The 21,224-nt window shown below is 36.5% G+C and overlaps 1 protein-coding gene and 1 long non-coding RNA gene across 4 annotated transcripts in view; one reads left to right on the plus strand and one right to left on the minus strand.

The window, feature by feature from the left end:
* ARHGAP20 (Rho GTPase activating protein 20) overlaps positions 1-21,224 on the minus strand; it is a 178,175-nt gene that overhangs the window by 38,927 nt on the left and 118,024 nt on the right. For 2 of the 3 annotated variants that reach the window (XM_043482333.1, XM_043482332.1), the window contains exons 4-8: positions 19,308-19,349; positions 18,288-18,372; positions 15,675-15,752; positions 10,284-10,350; positions 7,736-7,924 (exon numbers count right to left, since the gene is read on the minus strand). In XM_043482333.1, coding sequence (XP_043338268.1) covers positions 7,736-7,924; positions 10,284-10,350; positions 15,675-15,752; positions 18,288-18,372; positions 19,308-19,349 — 461 coding nt within the window. Of the gene's footprint in view, positions 1-7,735; positions 7,925-10,283; positions 10,351-15,674; positions 15,753-18,287; positions 18,373-19,307; positions 19,350-21,224 lie in introns of those variants that run through there. The other variant, XM_043482334.1, reaches the window with a different exon arrangement.
* Positions 187-18,027, plus strand: LOC122450145. The gene is made up of 4 exons (XR_006272071.1): positions 187-368; positions 3,814-3,816; positions 14,892-14,898; positions 18,016-18,027. It is a non-coding gene; the product is annotated as an uncharacterized LOC122450145 (long non-coding RNA).

Below are 21,224 nucleotides of genomic sequence, written 5' to 3' on the forward strand. Positions count from 1 at the left end.
TGCAGTCTCAAAAATGACAGAATGATCTCTGTTCATTTCCAAGGCAAACAATTCAATATCACAGTAATCCGAGTCTATGCTCCAACCACTAATGCTGAAGAAGCTGAAGCATTTGAATGGTTCTATGATGACCTACAAGACCTTCTAGAACGAACACCAAAGTAAGATGTCCTTTTCTTCATAGGTGACTGGAATGCAAAAGTAGGAAGTCAAGAGATATACTAACAGGCAGGTTTGGGCTTGGAGTACAAAATGAAGCAGAGCAAAGGCTAACAGAGTTTTGCCAAGAGAATGAACAGGTCATAGCTAACACCCTCTTCCACCAGCACAAGAGACAGCTCTACACATGGACATCACCGATGCTCAATGTCAAACTCATTCTGATTATATTCTTAGCAGTTGAAGACAGAGAAGCTCAATACAGTCAGCAAAAATGAGACCAGGAGCTGACTGTGCTTCAGATCATGAACTTATTACCAAATTCAGACTTAAATTGAAGAAAGTAGGGAAAACCGCTAACCATTCAGGTATGACCTAAATCAAATACTTTACAATTACACAGTAGAAGTGACAAATAGATTTAAGGGATTAGATCTGAGAGACGGAGTGCCTGAAGAACTACGGACAGAGGTTCCTAACACCGTACAGGAGGCGGTGTGATCAAAACCATCCCCAAGAATAAAAAAATACCTGGTAACAAATGACAACAAAAACATGATGACCCAAAACCTATGGGATTCAGCAAAAGCAGCTCTAAGAGGGAAGTTCTATATATACAAGTGTGTATTTATTCATTTATTTTTAATTGGAGGGAAATTGCTTTCAAAGTTGTATTGGTTTCTGCTGTACAACAGAATTATCTGTAATTATACATTTTCCCCCCTCCCTGTTGATCCTTCCTCTTCTCCCCACATCCCACCCATTTGGCTCATCACAGGGTGCCAGGCTGGGTTCCCTGTGTTATATAGTAACTTACTTTCTAAGAGGGAAGTTTATAGCAATACAATCCTACTGCAAGAAACTAGAAAAACCTCAAATAAACAACCTAACCTTACACCTAAAGCAACTAGAAAAAGAACAAACAAAACCCAAAGTTAGTAGAAGGAAAGAAATCATAAAGATCAGAGGAGAAATACATGACATAAAGAAAACAGGAGCACTGATCAATGAAATTAAAAGTTGTTTCTTTGAGAAGATATAATACAAAAACCTTTAACCATACAAAATATTTAACCAGACTCATCAAGGACAAAAGGAAGAGGTCTCAAATCAATAAAATTAGACATGAAAAAGGAGAAGGTACAACTGACAATGCAAAAATACAAAGGATCATGAGACTTCTTCAAGCAACTGTATGCCAATGAAAAGGACAACCTGGAAGAAATGGACAAATTCTTAGAAAGGTACAGTCTCCCAAGACTGAACCAAGAAGAAACAGAATATATGAACAGACCAATCCAAGTAAAGAAATTGAATCTGTGATTAAAAATCTTCAAACAATTGAAAGTTTAGGATGAGATAGCTTCATAGGCGGATATTCTACCATTTAGAGAAGAGCTAACACCTATTTTCTCAAACTCTTCTAAAACATTGCAGAGGGTAGAATATTCCCAAACTCATTGGACAAGGCCACCATCAGCATAATATTAAAATCATACAAAGATATCACAGAAAAAGGAAATTATAGACCAGTATTACTGATGAACACAGATGCAAAATCTTCAACAAAATACTAGTAAATCGAATCCAACAACACATTAAGAGGATCATCTATCATGATCAAGGGTATGATTTATCCCAGGGATACAAGGATTCTTCAATGTATACAAATCAATGTGATACATCACCATCAACAAATTGAAGAATAAAAACATATGATCATCTCAACAGATTCAAAAAAAGCTTTTGAGAAAATTCAACACCCATTTATGATAAAAAACTCTTCAGAAAGTGAAAAGGAACCTATCTCAACATAATAAAGGCCATATATGACAACCTACAGCAAACATTATTCTCTATGGTGAAAAATTGAAAGCATTTTCTCTAAGATCTGGAATAAGACAAGGATCTTCACTCACCACTATTATTCAACACAGACTTAGAAGACATAGCCACGGCAATCACAGAAGAAAAAGAAAGAGAAGGAATCAAAGTTGGAAAAGAAGAAGTAAAACAACCACTGTTTGTAGATGACATGATACTATAAATAGAAAATCCGAAAGATAACACCAGAGAACTACGAGAGCAATTAAAGTTACAGGATACGAAATTAACACACAGAAATCTCTTGCATTTCTATACACCAGCAACGAAAGATCAGAAAGAGAAGTTAAGGAAACAACCCCACTTATCACTGCAACGAATGAATAAAATACCTAGGAATAAACCAACCTAAGGAAGCACCTCTGAGCCACCAGGGAGGCCCTCACTTTAAAGGAAGCAAAAGACCTGTATGCAGAAAACTATAAGATACTGATGAAAGATGTCAAAGATGACACTAACAGATGTAGAGATATACCATGTTCTTGGGTTTGAAGAATCAATGTTGTGAAAATGACTGTATTATCCAAAGGAACATACAAATTCAACGCAATCCCTATCAAATTACCAATGGCATTTTTCACAGAACTAGAACAGAAAATTTTATAGTTTGTATGAAACGTGACCCTCAAAAGCCAAAGCAGTCTTGAGAAAGAAAAATGGAGCTGGAGAAATCAGGCTTGCTGACTTCAGACTATACTACATGGCTATAGCCATCAAGCCAGTATGGTACTGGCAGAAAACAGAAATATAGACCAACAGAACAAGATAGAAAGCCCAGAGCTTTCTATGGTCCCCTAATCTATGAAAAAGAAGGACAGAATATACAAGGGATAAAAGACAGCTTCTTTAATAAGTGGTGCTGGGAAAACCGGAGAGTTACAAGTAAAAGAATGAAATTAGAACACTCCTTAACACCATACACAGAAATAAAATGGATAAAAGATCTGATATAAGGCCAGACACTATAAAACTCTTAGAGGAAAACAGGCAGAACACCCTTTGAATAAATTACAGCAAAACCTTTTTTGACCCACCTCCTACAGTAATGAAAATAAAAACAAAAATAAACAAATGGGACCTAGGTATATTGAAAAGCATTTGAACAGCAAACGGAACCATAAACAAGACAAAAAGACAACGCTTAGAATGGGAGAAAACATTTGCAAGTGAAGAAACTGACAAGGGATTAATCTCTAAAATATATAAGCAATTCATTCAGCTCAATATAAAAAAACAAACAACCCAGTCAAAAAATGGGTACAAGGTCTAAATAGACATTTATCCAAAGAAGACATACAGATAGCCAACAAACACATGAAAAGATGCTCAACATCACTAATTATTACAGAAATGCAAATCAAAACTACAAAGAGTCGTCACCTCACACTGGTTAGAATGGCTATCATCTCATAATCTATAAACAATACATGCTGGAGAGGGTATGGAGAAAAGGGAAGCCTCTTGCGATGTTGGTGGAAATGTAAATTGATACAGCCACCATGGAGAACAGTATGGAAGCTCCTTAAAACACTAAAAACAGAACTACCATGTGACCCAGCAATTCCACTACTGTGCTATCTGGAGAAAACCATAATGCAAAAAGATACATGCACCCCAAGGTTCACAGCAGCATTATTTACAATAGCCAGGACATGGAAGAAACCTAAATGTCCACCAAGAGAGGAGTGGATAAAGAAGATATGGTGCATATATACAAAAGGATTGCTTAGTGCTTAGTCGCTCCGTGTCCGACTCTTTGTGACCCCCAAGACTGTAGCCCACCAGGCTCCTCTGTCCATGGAGATTCTCCAGGCAAGAATACTGGAGTGGGTTGCCATGCCCTTCTCCAGGGGACCTTCCCAACCCAGGGATCAAGCCCAGGTCTCCCCCAGTGCAGGCGGATTTTTTACTGTCTGAGTCACCAAGGAAGCCCATGAACACTGGAATGGGTAGCCTATTCCTTTTCCAGGGGATCTTTCCAATCCAGGGATCGAACAGGGGGTCTCCTGCATTGCAGGTGGATTCTTTACCAGCTAGGCTACCAGGGAATGTACCAGCTGAGCTACCAATGGAATATTCAGTTCAGTTCAGTTCGGTTGCTCAGTCATGTCCGACTCTTTGTGACCTCATGAACCGCAGCACGCCAGGCCTCCCTGTCCATCACCAACTCCCGGAGTCCACCCAAACTCATGTCCATTGAGACGGTGATGCCATCCAACCATCTCATCCTCTGTTGTCCCCTTCTCCTCCTGCCCTCCATCTTTCCCAGCATCAGGATCTTTTCCAATGAGTCAGCTCTTCGCATCAGGTGGCCAAAGTATTGGAGTTTTAGCTGAAGCTGAAACTGATGTTGAAACATCAGTCCTTCCAATGAACACCAGGACTGATCTCTTTTAGGATGGACTGGTTGGATCTCCTTGTAGTCCAAGGGACTCTCAAGAGTCTTCTCCAACACCACAGTTCAAAAGCATCAATTTTTCAGTGCTCAGCTTTCTTTATAGCCCAACTCTCACATCCATACATGACCACTGGAAAAACCATAGCCTTGACTAGATGGACCTTTGTTGACAAAGTAATGTCTCTGCTTTTTAATATGCTATCTAGATTAGTCATAACTTTCCTTCCAAGGAGTAAGTGTCTTTTAATTTGATGGCTGCAGTCACCATCTGCAGTGATTTTGGAGCCCAAAAAATATCACTCAGGCATAAATAGGAACACAACTGGGTCATTTGTAGAGATGTGGATAAACTAGAGGCTGTCATATAGGATGAAGTATGTCAGAAAGTGTAAAACAAATATTGTATATTAATACATATAAGTGAAATCTGAAGAAATTGGTATAGATGATCTTATTTAAGCAGAAATAAAAACACAGATGTAGGGCATAAACATACGGATACCAAGGGGGAAGGTTGGGTGTGATGAACTGGGAGATTGGGATTGACATATATAAACTATTGACACTGTGTATAAAGTAGATAACCAATGAGAATCTATAACTCTACTCAATGCTCTGTGGTGATGCAAATGGGAAAGAAATAAAAAGAGAGGGGATAAATGTATATGTACAGCTGATTCACTTTGCTGTATAGTAGAAACTAATACAACGATGCAAAGCAACTGTACTCCAATAAAAATTTAAAAAGTTATATACTTGTAGAATGATACATCAGTATTTGGCAGCACCTATGTGTGTGAAAGGGTATTTTCAAAGATCATGAAATGTATAAAATATCATTACATCAGAATATTTTACATTTAATTATGATGTGTGCTGTGCTGTGCTGAGTCTCTCAGTCCTGTCTGACTCTTTGTGACCCCATGGACTGTAGCCTGCCCTGCAAGAATACTGTCCAGACAAGAATACTGGAGTGGGTTGCCATGCCCTTCTCCAGGGGATCTTCCCAACCTGGAATACTAATTTTGAACCCCAATTAAGTGAAATGTTATTTCCCCAAAAGAATTATTTTCATTTGTATATCTGTATTACATAAAATTGTACTCAATTATGGGCTTCCTAGGTGGGACAGTGGTAAAGAATCCACCTGCCGATACAGAAGATGTGGGTTCAATCCCTGGGTCGGGAAGGTCCCCTGGAGGAGGAAATGGCAACCTGCTCCAGTATTCTTGCCTGGAAAATCTCTGGACAGAGGAGAATGGCAGGCTATAGTACATGCGGTTGCAAAGATTGGACATGACTGAGTGAGCATGCACGTACTCAAATATTACTACATATTGAATATCATTTGTAAAAATTTTGTGAACTTGTTTTCTGTCTTGTTATGTAAGTACCCACATGATATTCTCAGTTTTGTCTGCTGACTTGCAAATTTTACTACCTGGTCCTTTACAGAGAAAGTCTGTTGATCCCTGATCTAAGTGGTTTCCAGAGTAGTTGCTCTCAAAATCCTCTGTATTAAAAAAACATACAAAACTGGTTCACATATTAATTGTTTAGCTACACAGGTAGTTATCACCATTGATCTATAGTTACTCCATTTATTATGAATCATTTTATAGCTGCAACTATTATTATCTTAACCTTTAACAGGGAGAAACAGAGGATTAATAACTAAAGGCTGCTAACAATTAACTAATCAAATTGTTGGCAGAAATGAGTAAAACCTTCAGGATTCTTGACTCCTGATTATTTTTGTCCAATTAGTTAAAATACACTTATTTTATTTTATTTTATTAACAAGGTACCCACAGAAACAGTTTTGAAAAACATGAGTAATAAAGGTAGAAGAGTAAACTAATATTCTCATCTTAGATATAAAGGCAACATTCCTTTTGTAACTTTAATAAGCACTAACAACAGACCTATTAATAAACTCATTCAACAAATATTTATTGGACACTTTTTTATGTATGCAGAAACTGTTCCAGGTGCTGGGAATATAGCAGTAAACAAAACAGACCAAACTCTCCACCTTCAAGGAGCTCATATTTTAGAGGTTAGAAAACTGTAACATGTCTATAATACCCCTTCAAAATGGCCCAAAGATATGAGTAAATAGCCTTAGAGTTCAAAACCTCAATTTACCACTGCTGGAGGGAGGAGGACTGGGGCAAAGGCAAGATCAGTTTTTATAGCTGCTATCAGCAAGATTAGGGCTTCCCAGGTGGAACAGTGGTAAACAATCTGCCTGCCACTACAGGAGACGTGGGCTGGATCCCTGGGTTGGGAAGATCCGTCGGAGTAGGAAATGGCAACCCACCTCTAATATTCTTGCCTAGAAAATTCTAATGGACAGAGGAGCCTGATGGCCTACAGTCCATGGGGTCGCAAAGAGGTGGACATGACTGAGCCTGCCTGCACGCAACGTCAGCAATATTAAGGAGTTTTAGACCAATGACTTCAATGAAGTATAAAATCTAAGGCTAGGTCATCAACAGAAAGGGACAGTGCTGGACATGCACGTGTTGGGGGATGAGTATAAAACAACGGCCACTGTTGACAGGTTTCTCCAGTTTTCTCAAACCAACAAAAGCAGCTACAAAAATTAAGCACCAATTTTCCACTACCCCACTCAACACTTTTTGGCATGATATATTTTCTTCTATTTTTTTCACAATATTACTTTCAGATGAGGTGTAAAGCTCAAACCTGAGTTAGAGTAAATTAATGATGGTCCTCCTATGTTGAATATCATTTTTACCATTCTGGAGTCTTTATTATGGGGTGGATAAGGGATGGCTACATTCAGAGGGATTAGCAGAATACCAAGAGATTTCTGTGGAAATCGTTGCAATCTTTACGTACCTATCAGTAGCAGGATCCAGGTCGGGCATTAGGGTCTCCTGACACGCATCACTGACAGCCTCCTTTTTATAAGGTGACCATTTGGGGGAACGCACAGTGCAATGTATTACAGTACAAAGGAAGCATTGAAGCACCTGCAGCATAGACTGGTGCCTTTGACTCTGCAGTGGACATAAGGTTAAAGGGGAAAGAATAGCGAAGAAAGAAGGAACAGACTCTACTGCAGTTATTAACTGCTGATTACAAGTCATTCAGCTCTACCACTAATTTCTAAAACCATCATCTAAAACTCCATCTTTCCTTCAAAACACTTTGCAAATTTAAAAGAAAAAATATTTCATCTGGCTGAAAGGCCAAGAACTTTTTTTGCTTTTAGGAATGAAAAGTTTTGCTAAGAAAGGCTCTATGAGGGAGGAGAAAACTCACCACTCAGCTGCTGGGTCACCGCCAGGCGGCTGGGCTTCAGGATGAACTGACACTGCATCTCTCGGGGCAGCTGCTCCATGAGGAAGGGCTCTTGGAAGTTGGAAGGGGTGGGGGAGTCCTTTGATCCTTGTGTCAGGAGTGCAGTGTCTCGAAGATGGCTCATTTTAATTCCATAGGGATATTCATGCCCTACAGAGAGAAAAAAACGTCTAAGTGTAGACTTTAGGCAGACTGACACTGTGAATGTGTGTGCTACATACTGGAATGTACTGCAATTTGCTCCTGGGACTTTTGGTATAAAGAATCCTTTTGTTGACTTAATGATCACCACGCACACTCTCACAGCTGGAGACCAGTGCATGATGCAGGTGGCCCAACCAGAGTCGTTTATTTTTGGAGTGCGGAGGGAAGAAAGCAAAGAGAAAAAAATGTCTTTAAAGAGTATCTTGTTTGGGAATGCACAGATTAGTCTGTGAGTTGCATAATGTTGACTATGCTCACATCTGCGAACATATTTAAAGGCACTCTAGTTTCTCCTTTGACATTAACTGTATTCTGTAAATTTTCAGTCAATTCTTGACCTCTCTCAGACTTAAATCCATGACTTAAAATATTTACCCTACCTATCACATAGCATTATAAGGACCAAATAAGTAAACCTTAGAATTCATATTTTTTAAATAATAAGGGCAAAAACTATATATTTCAGGCATCACTATTATTACCGTTATTCAACACAAGATATCTTTCTAAAAAAGACATTTTATACTTTTTATTAGTTATATAATTAGTCACGCAATAGCCAAAGGACTGGTTTGTTTGATTTATGTTTCCTTCCCACTACTGCACCCTGAGGTCGTTATTCAAAGGCAAGAATTAGAAGGAAGACTGCAGGGTATTAGAAACACAGAGACAAGATTTAAAAAGTAATTTTCAAACTAGAAAAACTAAACTCTACGTCGACTCTGCATCTGACTGCAACATGATTTTTTTGTTCTTTAGTACTTTTAAGCAGCTGCATTTTCTCAATTATTCCTCAAGTACCATTGTGCTGTAGATCTAGTTTACTTTTTAAAGAGAGTAAATTCTCTTGTATCCCTTATTTCTCACTGAATGTAACTCCGTGAACTCTTTTCTTTCCATCTGGCATAGGCATACATTGTCAATGCTCCATTAACATCAAGTACCACAGCAACTTCCAGGGATTAAGGCAAAAAAAAAAAAAAAAAGGACTTCTATGACAGCAATAAAGCCAAGTCAATTTATCAAAATAGCCAATAGCTAACATACAATTGAAGTTTGCAAGGCATCTTAAAATATGAAGTGGAGAACTGTTGTTAAGGAACAATCATGTTTCATGTCCCATGGTTTTTTTAGTGAGAGTTAGAAATGAAGCTTAAAGCTGTTTTAAGCCTGAGAGTTACCATCTGAACAGTTTTAATTAAATTAATATATTTTATTAAAGCAATTATTTTAAGTACTCATTTGGCTTTTAATCCCAGCTTTAATTGTTGCTTACTGACTTTTATAAAATGTCAACATTAAGAAACTGGAAATGCAATGAAGTTTTTGTCCCCAGCTATGTGCATAATGACTTGTTTTAAGTCTGAGAACATACATTTCACAGAAAAGTTTGATTTCAGATTACTCAGATTGCTTGAAACCTGAATTACACAGTAGTGATCTCCACAGGTAAATGAAAAGAGAACATGAGATAACTCATATGATATGCTTTGCACAATGTCCGGCAGGTAGTAAGCATTTAAAAATTATTAACAGAACTCTCATCAACTATGGTTATCATCTCAGTATCTGCTACAGATTCTCTCCTTTAATGTAATCGGTTTTTTTCTGTTAACCACACTGAATGACCTCACTTATCAAGAATATTTTTTAGCGAAATCAACTTAAGTAAGGTGAGGTGATAAATCATTTATCAATAATTCTTCAAATGCTGGACAATTTGACTACAGAAACAGCAAAGTAGTTAGTAAAGGTAGTAGTTACTGCCAAGTTAGTCAATGAGGATATTTAGGAATCTAAGTGGCTTAATTTCATTGTCTTTATGATGCCTACGAAAGCTCCTGGTGCAGGGCAGATGTTAAACACTCACTGACCGACTGAGCCATGACTGGATCATAGACAGTCTTCCACAGAGGCAAGTAGTAGGTAGGAAAGGGAACAGGAAATTAAAAAATCTAAACATGAAAAATAAATATATACGGAAAAGGAGTAACAACATATATTGCCTTTTTCAGAAAAAATTTTTAAAAAGTTGACAAGATAGTTCTCTTTGTAAAGAAAAAAAAGGAGGAAAATTCACATTTCTCTTTCCAACTATATCGTTAGCTGCTTGAATAAAGAGATATCATTTGTCTGGCACATAGAAAACACTTGATAGGCATCTATTAAATTAACACATGAATATTATAGAAGATTTAATATTTAATAGTATTTAAGCTTAGGACTATATAGTTAATTTGCTGAGACATTTAGAATTATAATTAATTCACAATCAATTCTGTCTTATATCTTCATAGAAACTTACCAATAAGTGGGTATGGTGCCTCTTCTTTGCCAGAATTGACCCATAACTGGTACTCTCTCTCAGAGCCCTTGGAGATAAAAGAATTAACAATAATTCTTCACATTTGGTAAATGAATGAGAATACATTTTTTGGGCATTTTTATGTTTTGCCAAAAAAAAGGGGGGCAATATAAATGCTTTTAAGCTTCATAGTGGGTGGATATGGCTTTTGAAGATGGTAGTGCTGATTCTGTAACCCATCTCTCCCTCTCTAAACCCTAACAGAGGACTCATTTTTACCTAGTGATGAGGAGGGATCCATCGACTGTAACAGAATCAGGCCCTCACTATTATGGATAGCCCACAGAATATGAAATCATATATATGCTCTTTCACAAAGTAAGAAGAAACTTCTTGGTTTTCTGAAAGGTTAACCAATCTTCTTCAGAGTTCTAACTTCTGCTTCTCTGAACTTCTCAAAGAATATTGGATTTAATCTACAACATGCCCCTGCAAAGACAGCTTTATATCCAGAAAGCTACAACCTTGCTGTGTCTGTGATGAAAAAGTAAAATCTCAAAGGTATTAGTTTAGCTGCTTCTGAGTGGAAGGAGAAGAATGACCATGGGGCTCTGAGAAGAGAGACAGGTAGCCGGCACAGTCTATACTGGCTTTACTTTGGGCGAGTCCAGTCCTGGGGACAGAAAGGACAAGAACTCTGGCTAGAGAATAGGCCTAGTTATGGGGAACAATGAAACTGTTCACTAGTAGAATTACAACCCAGCAATATTTAAAATCCCACTTGAAAGAAACAAATTATACAGACTTTGCTATATCCTTTAGAAGAGGATAAAGCAAAAATGTTTTAAATGAAACTAGAACAGATGGGCAATATTTAATATTCTTACCTTTATCTTCTAATTAAAAATCATGACCCTGACCTTATAATGGAGGGTCCTGGCAAAGAGATTATATCTCCCACTGCCCTCCCCTACTCCATCATGTCCTTCACTGTCTCCTAGTCAAAAAACTTTACTGCAAACAGGAAGAGCAATTTAGTAAAAATCCTTTCTTATTTTGTAGTGTCTGAAAACACTTTACAATCTCCAACCTAACCACCTAACAACCAAACAGCCTGAATTCCTAATTATACTGAACAGAAATATTTTTGGTATGATGAGACTGATCACTTTATCCAGAAGAAAAGCATAAATAAGAAAACAAAGGTCATTAATTAATTCATCTCTCCCCTTTCCCTTTAAACTATTTATTCTCTTCTAATGTATAATATAAGCTTATATAAGAAATCAATGCAGAGGTGTCTGCTTTATCCAGTGCATATATATTTAATTATATCTTAAATATACTATTAAATTTAACTAAAATAAATCTGACTTATTATTATTCTTAATTTTGGTTGCCCTGAGTTTTTAAGGGCTTATAATTGCAATGTGTAAAAGCAAACAGAAACAGTTAAGACTACGGCATGTCTTTAATACATCTTAGCAACACTACATTTTTATATTTATGGAGAAGCTCACTCAAGAAATGATGTTGTTTAAGTGCTTCCTTTAGTTCCATCCTTCTGAGAGTCATTTCCTTTAATACAAATACCCACTATGTGGTTTTTATATACTGGTAGGGAGAACATGAGAACTTTCCAACTCTCTTTCCCTACCTCATCCTCAAACATTCCAATCTTCTCTATTAATAAAATTTCAAAAACTCACCATTGCCCCATGAAACAGAAAGAAGCAGAAGCTAAAAGCAAAACAAGGGAAAATGTGGTGTGCATGCTAAAATCCTTTAAAATCCATGGTCTAATGCAAAGCTTATTTTTAAATTTACCAGTTCATTTGGAGGTAGCATCAACCTCATCTTTTGGACCTGCAGCCACTGAATATGGTTACTAACTATATGTTCTTTATGTAAAAATTCTATTGTAGAGAAAATCCTTCAGAATCCATCATTCTAAGACTGATTGAGTCTTGGTATAATAAGTGAATAATCAGGTAAGGAAGAACCAGGAGAGGAGATAGGAAAATAACAGTTACATAGTGACAAGTGAAAAGAGGAAAATAACAGTTACATAGTGAAAAGTGAAAAGAGGGGAAAGAGGTTGAAACTTTCTATTAAGAATTTTATATCAAAAAACCCTAACTGTATATGTATAGCATATAATACTAAAATGCACATTATCATTCTAATATTGTAGTCTAAACTTATGCTTTTTAGTTAACACAAGTTATAAAATGGGAATGGAAGAAGAGCGCTCAATATTAAGCTAATATTAAAACTTTACTGTTCCAGGTGAAAGACCTATACACTGAAAACTATATAGTATCAATAGAAGAAACTGAAGATGATATAAATAAATGACAAAATAACTCTTGTTCATTGAATGGAAGAACTAATATTGCTAAAATGTCCATACTACCCAAAGAACAGACATCTTAAATGTAATCCTTATCAAAATATGGGCTTCCCAGGTGGCACTAGTGGTAAGAAGCCCACCGGCCAATGCAGGAAACATGAGAGATGCAGGTTTGATCCCTGGGTTGGGAAGATTCCCTAGAGGAGGGTGTGGCAACCCACTCCAGTATTGTTGCCTGGAGAATCCCATGGACAGAGGAGCCTGGAGGGCTATGGTCCATAAGGTCACAAAGAGTCAGACACGACTAAAGCGACTTAGCATGCATGCATGCATTCACACGCTATCAAAATACACACATTTTTTCACAGAACTAGAATAAATAATCCTAAAATTTGTATGGAACCACAAAAGACCTCAGATAGCCAAAGCAATCTTGGGAAAAAAAAATGCTCCTTGACTTCAAATGATACTAAAAAGCTATAGTAATCACAACTGTTATGATACCGGCACAAAAATACACACAAAGATTAATGCAACAGAACAGAGGACCCAGAAATAAACTCACGTGTACATGGTCAATTAGTCTACAACAAAGAATGAAAGAATATACAACAGGGAAAATGAAGTCTCTTCAATAAGTGGTATTGGGAAAACAAAGACAGCTACATGTGAAAAATGAAATAAGAATATTTCCCCTAACATGTACAAAAATAAATTCAAAATGGATTGAAGGCCTAAAGGTCAAGAACTGAAAAACAAAAACTCCTAGAAGAGAACATAAGCAGAACACTTTTAAAATCATAACAATGTTTTTTTTGGATCTATCTCCTAAGGCAAAATGAATAAAAACAAAAATAAAGAAATAAGATCTCATTAAATTAGTAGAATCTTTGGCATAGCAAAGGAAACCAGTGACAAAACAAAAAGATAACCTACAGAATGGGAGAAGATATTTGGAAATGATATGACCAATAAGGGGTTTAAATCCATATTTACACAACTCATACAAATCAATATCAAAAAACCAATCCAACTCTCAAATGGGCAGAAGACCTGAACAGACATTTTTCCAAAGATGACTTGCAGGTGGCTAGCTAACAGGCACAAGAAAAGATGACCAACATCACTAATTATCAGAGAAATGCAAATCAAAACAATGAGATATTACCTCACACCTTTAAGAAAGGTTATCAGGACTTCTCTGGTGGCCACTGATTAAGAATCTGGCTTGCAAATACAGGAGGTGTGGGTTTGATCCCTGGTCAGGAAACTAAGATTCCACCTGACACAAAGAAAGTAGCTATGCACAGCAACTGCTGAAGCCTGCACGCTCTGAGCCTGTGCGACTCTAGAGAGCCCCTATGTCACAGCTAACACCCAATGCAGCTAAAGAAATAAATACTAACAACTGTTATTGGAATAACTGGACATTCAAATGCAAAAACAAAACAAAAAAAGGCTATCAGCAAAACAACCACAAATAACAAAAGTGTTCAAAGATGCAGAGAAAAAAGAATCTTTGTACATTGCTGGTGAAAATGTAAACTGGTGCAGCCCTGGTGGAAACAGTATGGAGGTTCCTCAAAAAACTACAACTACCATGAGATTCAGTCATCCCACTCCCGTGTATATATTCAAAGAAAACAGAAACACTAATTTGAAGAGATATATACACCCCAATGTTCACAGTGGCATTGCTTATAATAGCCTAGATATTGAAGCAATCCAAATGTCAATCAATAGATAAATGGATGAAGAATATGTGGTATATGTGTGTATAAATAACGGAATGCTACTCAGCCATAAATAAAAATGAAAATTTTGTCATTTGCAACACAGCATAGACAGACCTGGAGGGCATTGTGCTTACTGAAATAAGTTAAGACAGAGAAGGGCAAATACTGCATGCACTCATTCATATGTAAAATCCAAAAAAAAAAAAAAAAAAACCCAAAAAACCCATCCCAAATGAAAAGATACAGCAAAAGAAGAACAGACATAGCAAGAACAAACTACTGTTACCAATTAGTAGAAGGTTAGGGGGAAGGGCAAGGTAGGTGAAGGGGATTACGAGGTGTAAAACTACTAGGTATGAATAAACTAAGATACATGGATGCAATGTATAGCACAGGGAATATAGCTAATATTTTACAGTAACTGTATGCTGAAGAATCAATGCTTTTGAACGGTGGTGTTGGGGAAGACTCTTGAGAGTCCCTTGGACTGCAAGGAGATCCAACCAGTCCATCCTAAAGGAAATCAGTTCTGGGTGTTCACTGGAAGGACTGATGTTGAAGCTGAAACTCCAATACTTTGGCCACCTGATGCAAAGAACTCACCCATTTGAAAAGATGCTGATGCTGGGAAAGATTGAGGGCGGGAGGAGAAAGGGATGCCAGAGGATGAGGTGGTTGGATGGCATCACTGACTCAATGGACATGAGTTTGAGTAAACTCTGGGAGCTGGTGATGGACAGGGAGGTCTGGAATGCTGTGATTCATGGGGTCGCAGAGTCGGACACGACTGAGAGACTGAACTGAACTGATATGGAGTATAATCCATAAAAACATCAAATCACTATGTTGTATACTTGAAACTAATACAATATTGTAATTCAATTATAGTTCAATTCAAAAGAAAACAAAACTCTTAAAAAGAATAAAAAACTGTTGTCATTATTTTCCATATTTTGGGGAACAAACTATGACTTTTGTACCTCTGAGAATCAGCTGTCTTATGATGGAAGGGATAGTATTTATAATAATTTAAAGTATCAGATAAAGGGTTTCCCTGGTGGCTCAGATGGTAAAGAATCACCTGCAGTGAGTGAGACCTGGGTTCAATCCCTGGGTTGGGAAGATCCCCTGGAGGAGGGCATGGCAACCCACTCCAGTATTCTTGCCTGGAGAATCCCCATGGACAGATGAGCCTGGTGGTCTACAGTCCATGGTGTTGCAAAGAGTCAGACACAACTGAGTGGCTAAGCACAAAGCATCCAAGTTTGTTTTTAATTAAGAATATCTAGCAGAGTAACTTACAGTTATCCCTAGCATTGGTAGTGACATGTTGATAACTTCATTTGCTGTATCTGAATTCGTTACTGTTATAGTTTTAGACTGTGGAGAAAAAAAGAAATACAGATATAAATAAAGGATTTTAAACCTGGGGAACAAATAATTATTGTCAAATGATTATCCACACGCAAATCTTGATTTCAAGTGCTGACAAAGTACCACTTAGGTAGAACACAAATCCTTGATTATAATTTATTTTCATTCAATTTTTATATTATTCCTTTTAATAAAACATCTCTTCCTCTTAAAATATGACTCAAAATATGAGACCTTCGGCAAGAAAGAAAAAGAATAAATATAGTTCAGAGAGATTACATGGACCACTCTCGAAACCAAACAAAAAAGTCAGAGAGGCTGGTCCTCTGCATCATGTCTGTGACTATTTCCATAGAGCAACATGCAATAAGCAAGGGAGAACATTAGACTACTTTCTACTTTTTTCTGAGCACTGTTTCACAGCGTGGGTTTTCATTTCTTTGTATGGTAAAAAGTCAGTTTAGGTAAAATCAGAATAAGAACTGGTTACAAAAGACATTTAAAGTTTGGAATAAAAAAACACTATTTATTGAGCACTTTCTGTATGTCAGGCACTGTGGCTGCTGAGATTTTCACTGCTGAAATGTGAAGAGGCCTTAAAACCAAAGAGTCTGGCAAATAAACCGAACATTTTAGAAAACTCAATGCTGTTACCAACTCTGCTACTGAATACAGTATCTATAATATCCCTGTGTTAAATGCTCAACTACACTGAGAGATTACTGCTTAAAAAGAAATAGTTCACAACAAGAGAAACAGAATTAATGAGATTACCTACAGAGTTCACTGCATTATAAGACATTACTTAAAAATCAGACAATGCTATGCTATCAAAAAAGAAATAAATATTGGGAGTTTGGGATGACACATACGCACTGCAATATTTAAAACAGATAACCAACAAGGACCTATTATATAGCACAAGGGACTCTGCTCAATAGTCTTTAATAAACTAAGAGGGAAAAGAATTTGAGAAAGTATAGATACATGTGTATGTAAACTGAATCACTTTGCTGTACGCTTGAAACTAGCACAACACTGTTAAATCACTCAACTATACTCCATTATAAAATAAACATTAAAGAAGTATTTACTGTGCACATAGGTAGATTTTACATATTTTAATTATCAGATAAATAAGCAATTAGTGCTGTGTCCCTGATAAGGCTTAAATGGCACAAATAAGTAAAAGAAATGGAAACAGAATGATCTAAAAATAAAGCTAAGTGAAATCCACTGATAACTCATCACTTATCTATCATTGTATTTATTCTCTATAAATATAATAATAAATTGCTTTGAAATTCGTTCATATATCATATCATAAACTGATTTCAAACTGCGTTCCTTATAGTTTCAAGGATTAAGGATTAAGCAAAAGTATCAGAAATGAACAGGGGAAGCTCAGTGTTTGTCAGAAAGACTATCCTATCATAGTATCAGAAAGATCTATCCTATAATACTAATAATCACTCCCAAAGTGTCTGGTTTCTAAAATAATGATTTTTCTTAATATTAGGTACATATGCTCAAAATAGTAATTACAGGACTTTTTTTTTTCTTGCATGCATCTCTGGTAGAAAAAACAAATGAATTTTTAGCAGATATGGGTTCTTTGGCTAGTAAACAAAATAATAGCGACTTAACTGAGCATGTGGCTATTTTTTCCCACATTAGCAGAATTCACTAACAAGTTGTGCACAACCAAAGGCCAAGGATAACGAATGCTTCTCATACATGCACTCCTATTTGGGGGAAATCACTCTGGAAGCAGGGCTCCCTGTAAGGAGACTCTTGCCACGAAGCAACTTCAGAGAGCAAAAGACTGTGTCATATCATCACAAACTCAAGCAGGGTACAAGTGATAAAACAGGGCTGCTGAGAAGTGCGACAATCGACAGTATCATAAAAATGCTCACTTCTACGTTGTGCATCACTGATAACACCTTGGACTATATTTCAGTCATAAAATTGCACATAACACCTAGGGCTAAACAAACTTAATTTTTATTTTGACTAAAATGATAAAAACTGTACTGATTCATTAAAAATGTTATCTCTCTTGGCTCATCCATTTATTAACCTGAGGAATTCAATACCTAAAAACTCAAAGAATGAAGAACTTTCCAAAACTCATTCTCAACTTAAGAAGTGACAGGTTGGAAAAATTGCTTAATACTAATAGGAAACATCTCCTTGTGGAAATGTCTTTACTACAAGCCTCTGTGGCTGCTACTGAAAAGATCCAGAGAAGCAATAATGCCAGAAGGAGGACAGGCAATAATCTTACCAAGTGTAAATGCTAAATACTGAGTTAATATAAATTTCTCTCAAATCATTTTCTCTAGGGTTACTTCTCATATATACAAACATACACAGATACCCAGGAAAATATACTTTCTCACAATGTATTTTTCTAAATGCCTACCTTCCACAGCACATACCCAGCCTGTCTGTCTGCCTACCTGTCTCTTTCTCTATCCAGGTGTTCTGCCTTATGCAGGGACTTAGAATTTAATTTTCTGGCTTAGAAACACTTACATAGGCACAATTCCCAATGTCCTTGGCGAAGATTTTGAGGGGAATGCTCTTCGGGTAGTCCTTTTCTTTCTCTAGATTGATGTATCTAATCAAACGCAACAACAACCCAAAACAACACTGAGTCAGATGGATTTTGCTAATGGCTTATTTTTAAAGCATTCTATTTTGCTAATATTTTCAATATATTTATGTGCTATTTTAAAAAAGACAGATGGAAAGACTCAGCAAAGTCAGATTACATTATGGGTTGGAAGAGAATTAAAAAATTTTTTTCTCCGGACATTAGGCATAGGCACAAAGAAGAACAGAGGGGATCCATTTCAAAAGAGGTTTGGGAAGCACAGTCTGGTTAAGGCATCTCTTGGTGATGCTTTCTCCTCAACACTTCCCTACCTTTTCTGGACTGTTCACTCAGCACTTATCTCAGTGATAAGTACAGGAGCATATATACTACTTTACTAGACCAAACCAAAACAATGGCCTTTCACTTCTCATTGAGCTGTATACTTTGGTTGTCTCCGTGCTTGGGAAGGGAGAGCAGAGAGGAAGGACGGAATGACTATGGGAATAAGAGACGAGTCTCAATTGATCATTTTAATTCATACGTTCAAAGGCTGGGATAATAATTAAATTTTGAGGGGCTCAGCAGAAAACTTCCATGTATGGAAACGGAAACAATACATGCTTTGAGGAAACTGTTAGCTCCAAATGGTAGGCTGGGAACACAGAAAGAGATGGGAAAGATTATTGATTAATTTCTGTCTAGAATGATCTAACCAGACCTCAACATTCTCCTTCCTAGTAAGAAAGAAATACATGTAATCAGAGAACATTACTTATAGTAAGCAGTAGCTAATGTACAGTTTAAACAGCTTATTTTGAGGACAAATGAACAATTTCTATTAAGGCGAAGGGGGATAGTTTGGGGCACACTCTTGCAGACAAAACTTTAATTCATTTAATTCATTAAGGTGTAATTATACCTTACAGAATAAAAAAATATATACTAAAAAAAATTACCTTTGAAGGAGAGAGAGCCATTTGTCCTTCTGTTCTGGAGAACTGCAATAAGAAAATGGGAGACAAAATTAAACTATGCAAAATACTTATTTTAACAAATTAAGATTGTCAATTCAGATGGAATACCAACAGCTTGTTACTGATGTGGGTCCACATGACTGAAACCTTGGCATAACTGTGTCCTAAAGAACCCTGAAGTGAAAATGCCTATTAGGAAGAACGACACAGTCAAGCATAGTTTTATTAAAACCTCCTGGATGGATCCCAGACAGACCCACTTCTTTACTTCATGGCTCTTTTACAAGTGGTATACTGATAGTGGAAAAGGTAATTGATTGGGAATTCAAACACCTGGTTTCAAAAATACATGCAAGATGTATCATTATGGGCAAATCACCTAACATCGCTAAGCTTCAACATCCACATCTGTAAAACTGGGGTAATTATCTCAGAGTGTTTTTGTAGTTTTCAGCACCATGCAAATAAAAAATATGTTTCTTTTGAGATTAAAGAGATTAAGGAGAAATTTGGCATATTGATGGAAATATCTTGGCTTAGAAACCAGCTTATTGTCAGCAAAAGAAACATTTATTTCTCTATACATATGGCAGGACTAAAATTTAGCCAATGAATTAATACAAAATTTACTTTTAATTACTATAATCATCTAAGATCAATTCATTTACCACAAATAACTATTAATTTTCTTGCTGAAGTCACTGCTGCATTTAATTCTTAAAGTTAAAAATAAAGTTTATTTCTATATGGTCTTATTACTCATTAGCTCTTAAAATCATATTTCTAACCTTCTCAGAGAAGTTGGAAACACTAGTTATTTTCTTCTTCCAGAAAAATACACTTAACAAACATTTGTAATTTGTTTATTTGTTGCTTAGCAATTTTCCCCATAAGCAATCTCCCAGAATTGGTCATCAGAAGGTGCATTATATCTCTTTTGCCACTGACCAATTTTCATCTTTCATAATGCTTACAATTTTTATGCCTTCTTTCATAAAAGAAGATTTTCTAGGTTCATTAATGTCAAATATTGCATTTATTTAGCAAAAATCTATGTTGGAAAAAATGGGTGAGTTTTCTTTAGACCTTTAAACTTTTTTTCAAAGCAATTAAAGAAAATCACCCCTTTAAACACATAGTACTGTTTTTTAACTTTTTTTTTTGCATATTTTTAAACTTCTAATTGACATGCAAGATACATAAACTGTACAATGCTTAAAAGTACAGTCTGAAAACTTTTTATAAATTGAACATACCCACGTGACTCACACCCAGATTTCACAGAAAACCACCTTGTCAGGTGTCCCCGTGTTCATTTTCAGGCACTAGTTCCCACTATTTGACTTCTAACAAAACAGAACAGTTTTGTTGTTTGAGTACTTCTCATAAATGTAACCACAGTATGTGCTATTTTTGTACACGGCTGCTTTCACTTAGCATTATGTTTGTGAGACATCAATATTACTGTATGTGTTTTTAGCTTGCCCATTCTCATTGCTGTGCAGTGCTCTGTTGTTTGAACACACAGCACACAATTACTCAAAAGGAACACATTTTTAAGTGCATCAGGTTAACTCATTGAAATTGATTTGGTAATCTTGTAGTTCCTCTATCTCTTGCTCTAGGCAAGAATTCAGGACTTCTCTTTCCTTAGTGATTCTTAATCTCAGGCATTTTTATAGAACTAAAAACAGAAGTACTCCAAAATCAAGGTTAGCTCTGAGTTTAATAAGCACCTACGATAAGAGCCAGGAGAGAAGAAAGTGGTGTATACTTTACAGATTTAATGCCTATAATGGACCCGAGACTTAAATAGTTAGAAGGCACTGCTAGGGATAAAGAGAATGCCCTAGGAAACCTCAGTACTTTCTATCATTCAGAACCATTTACAGAAACACT

This window comes from Cervus canadensis, chromosome 11 (assembly GCF_019320065.1).
Source record: "Cervus canadensis isolate Bull #8, Minnesota chromosome 11, ASM1932006v1, whole genome shotgun sequence".
Lineage (NCBI taxonomy): Eukaryota > Metazoa > Chordata > Mammalia > Artiodactyla > Cervidae > Cervus > Cervus canadensis.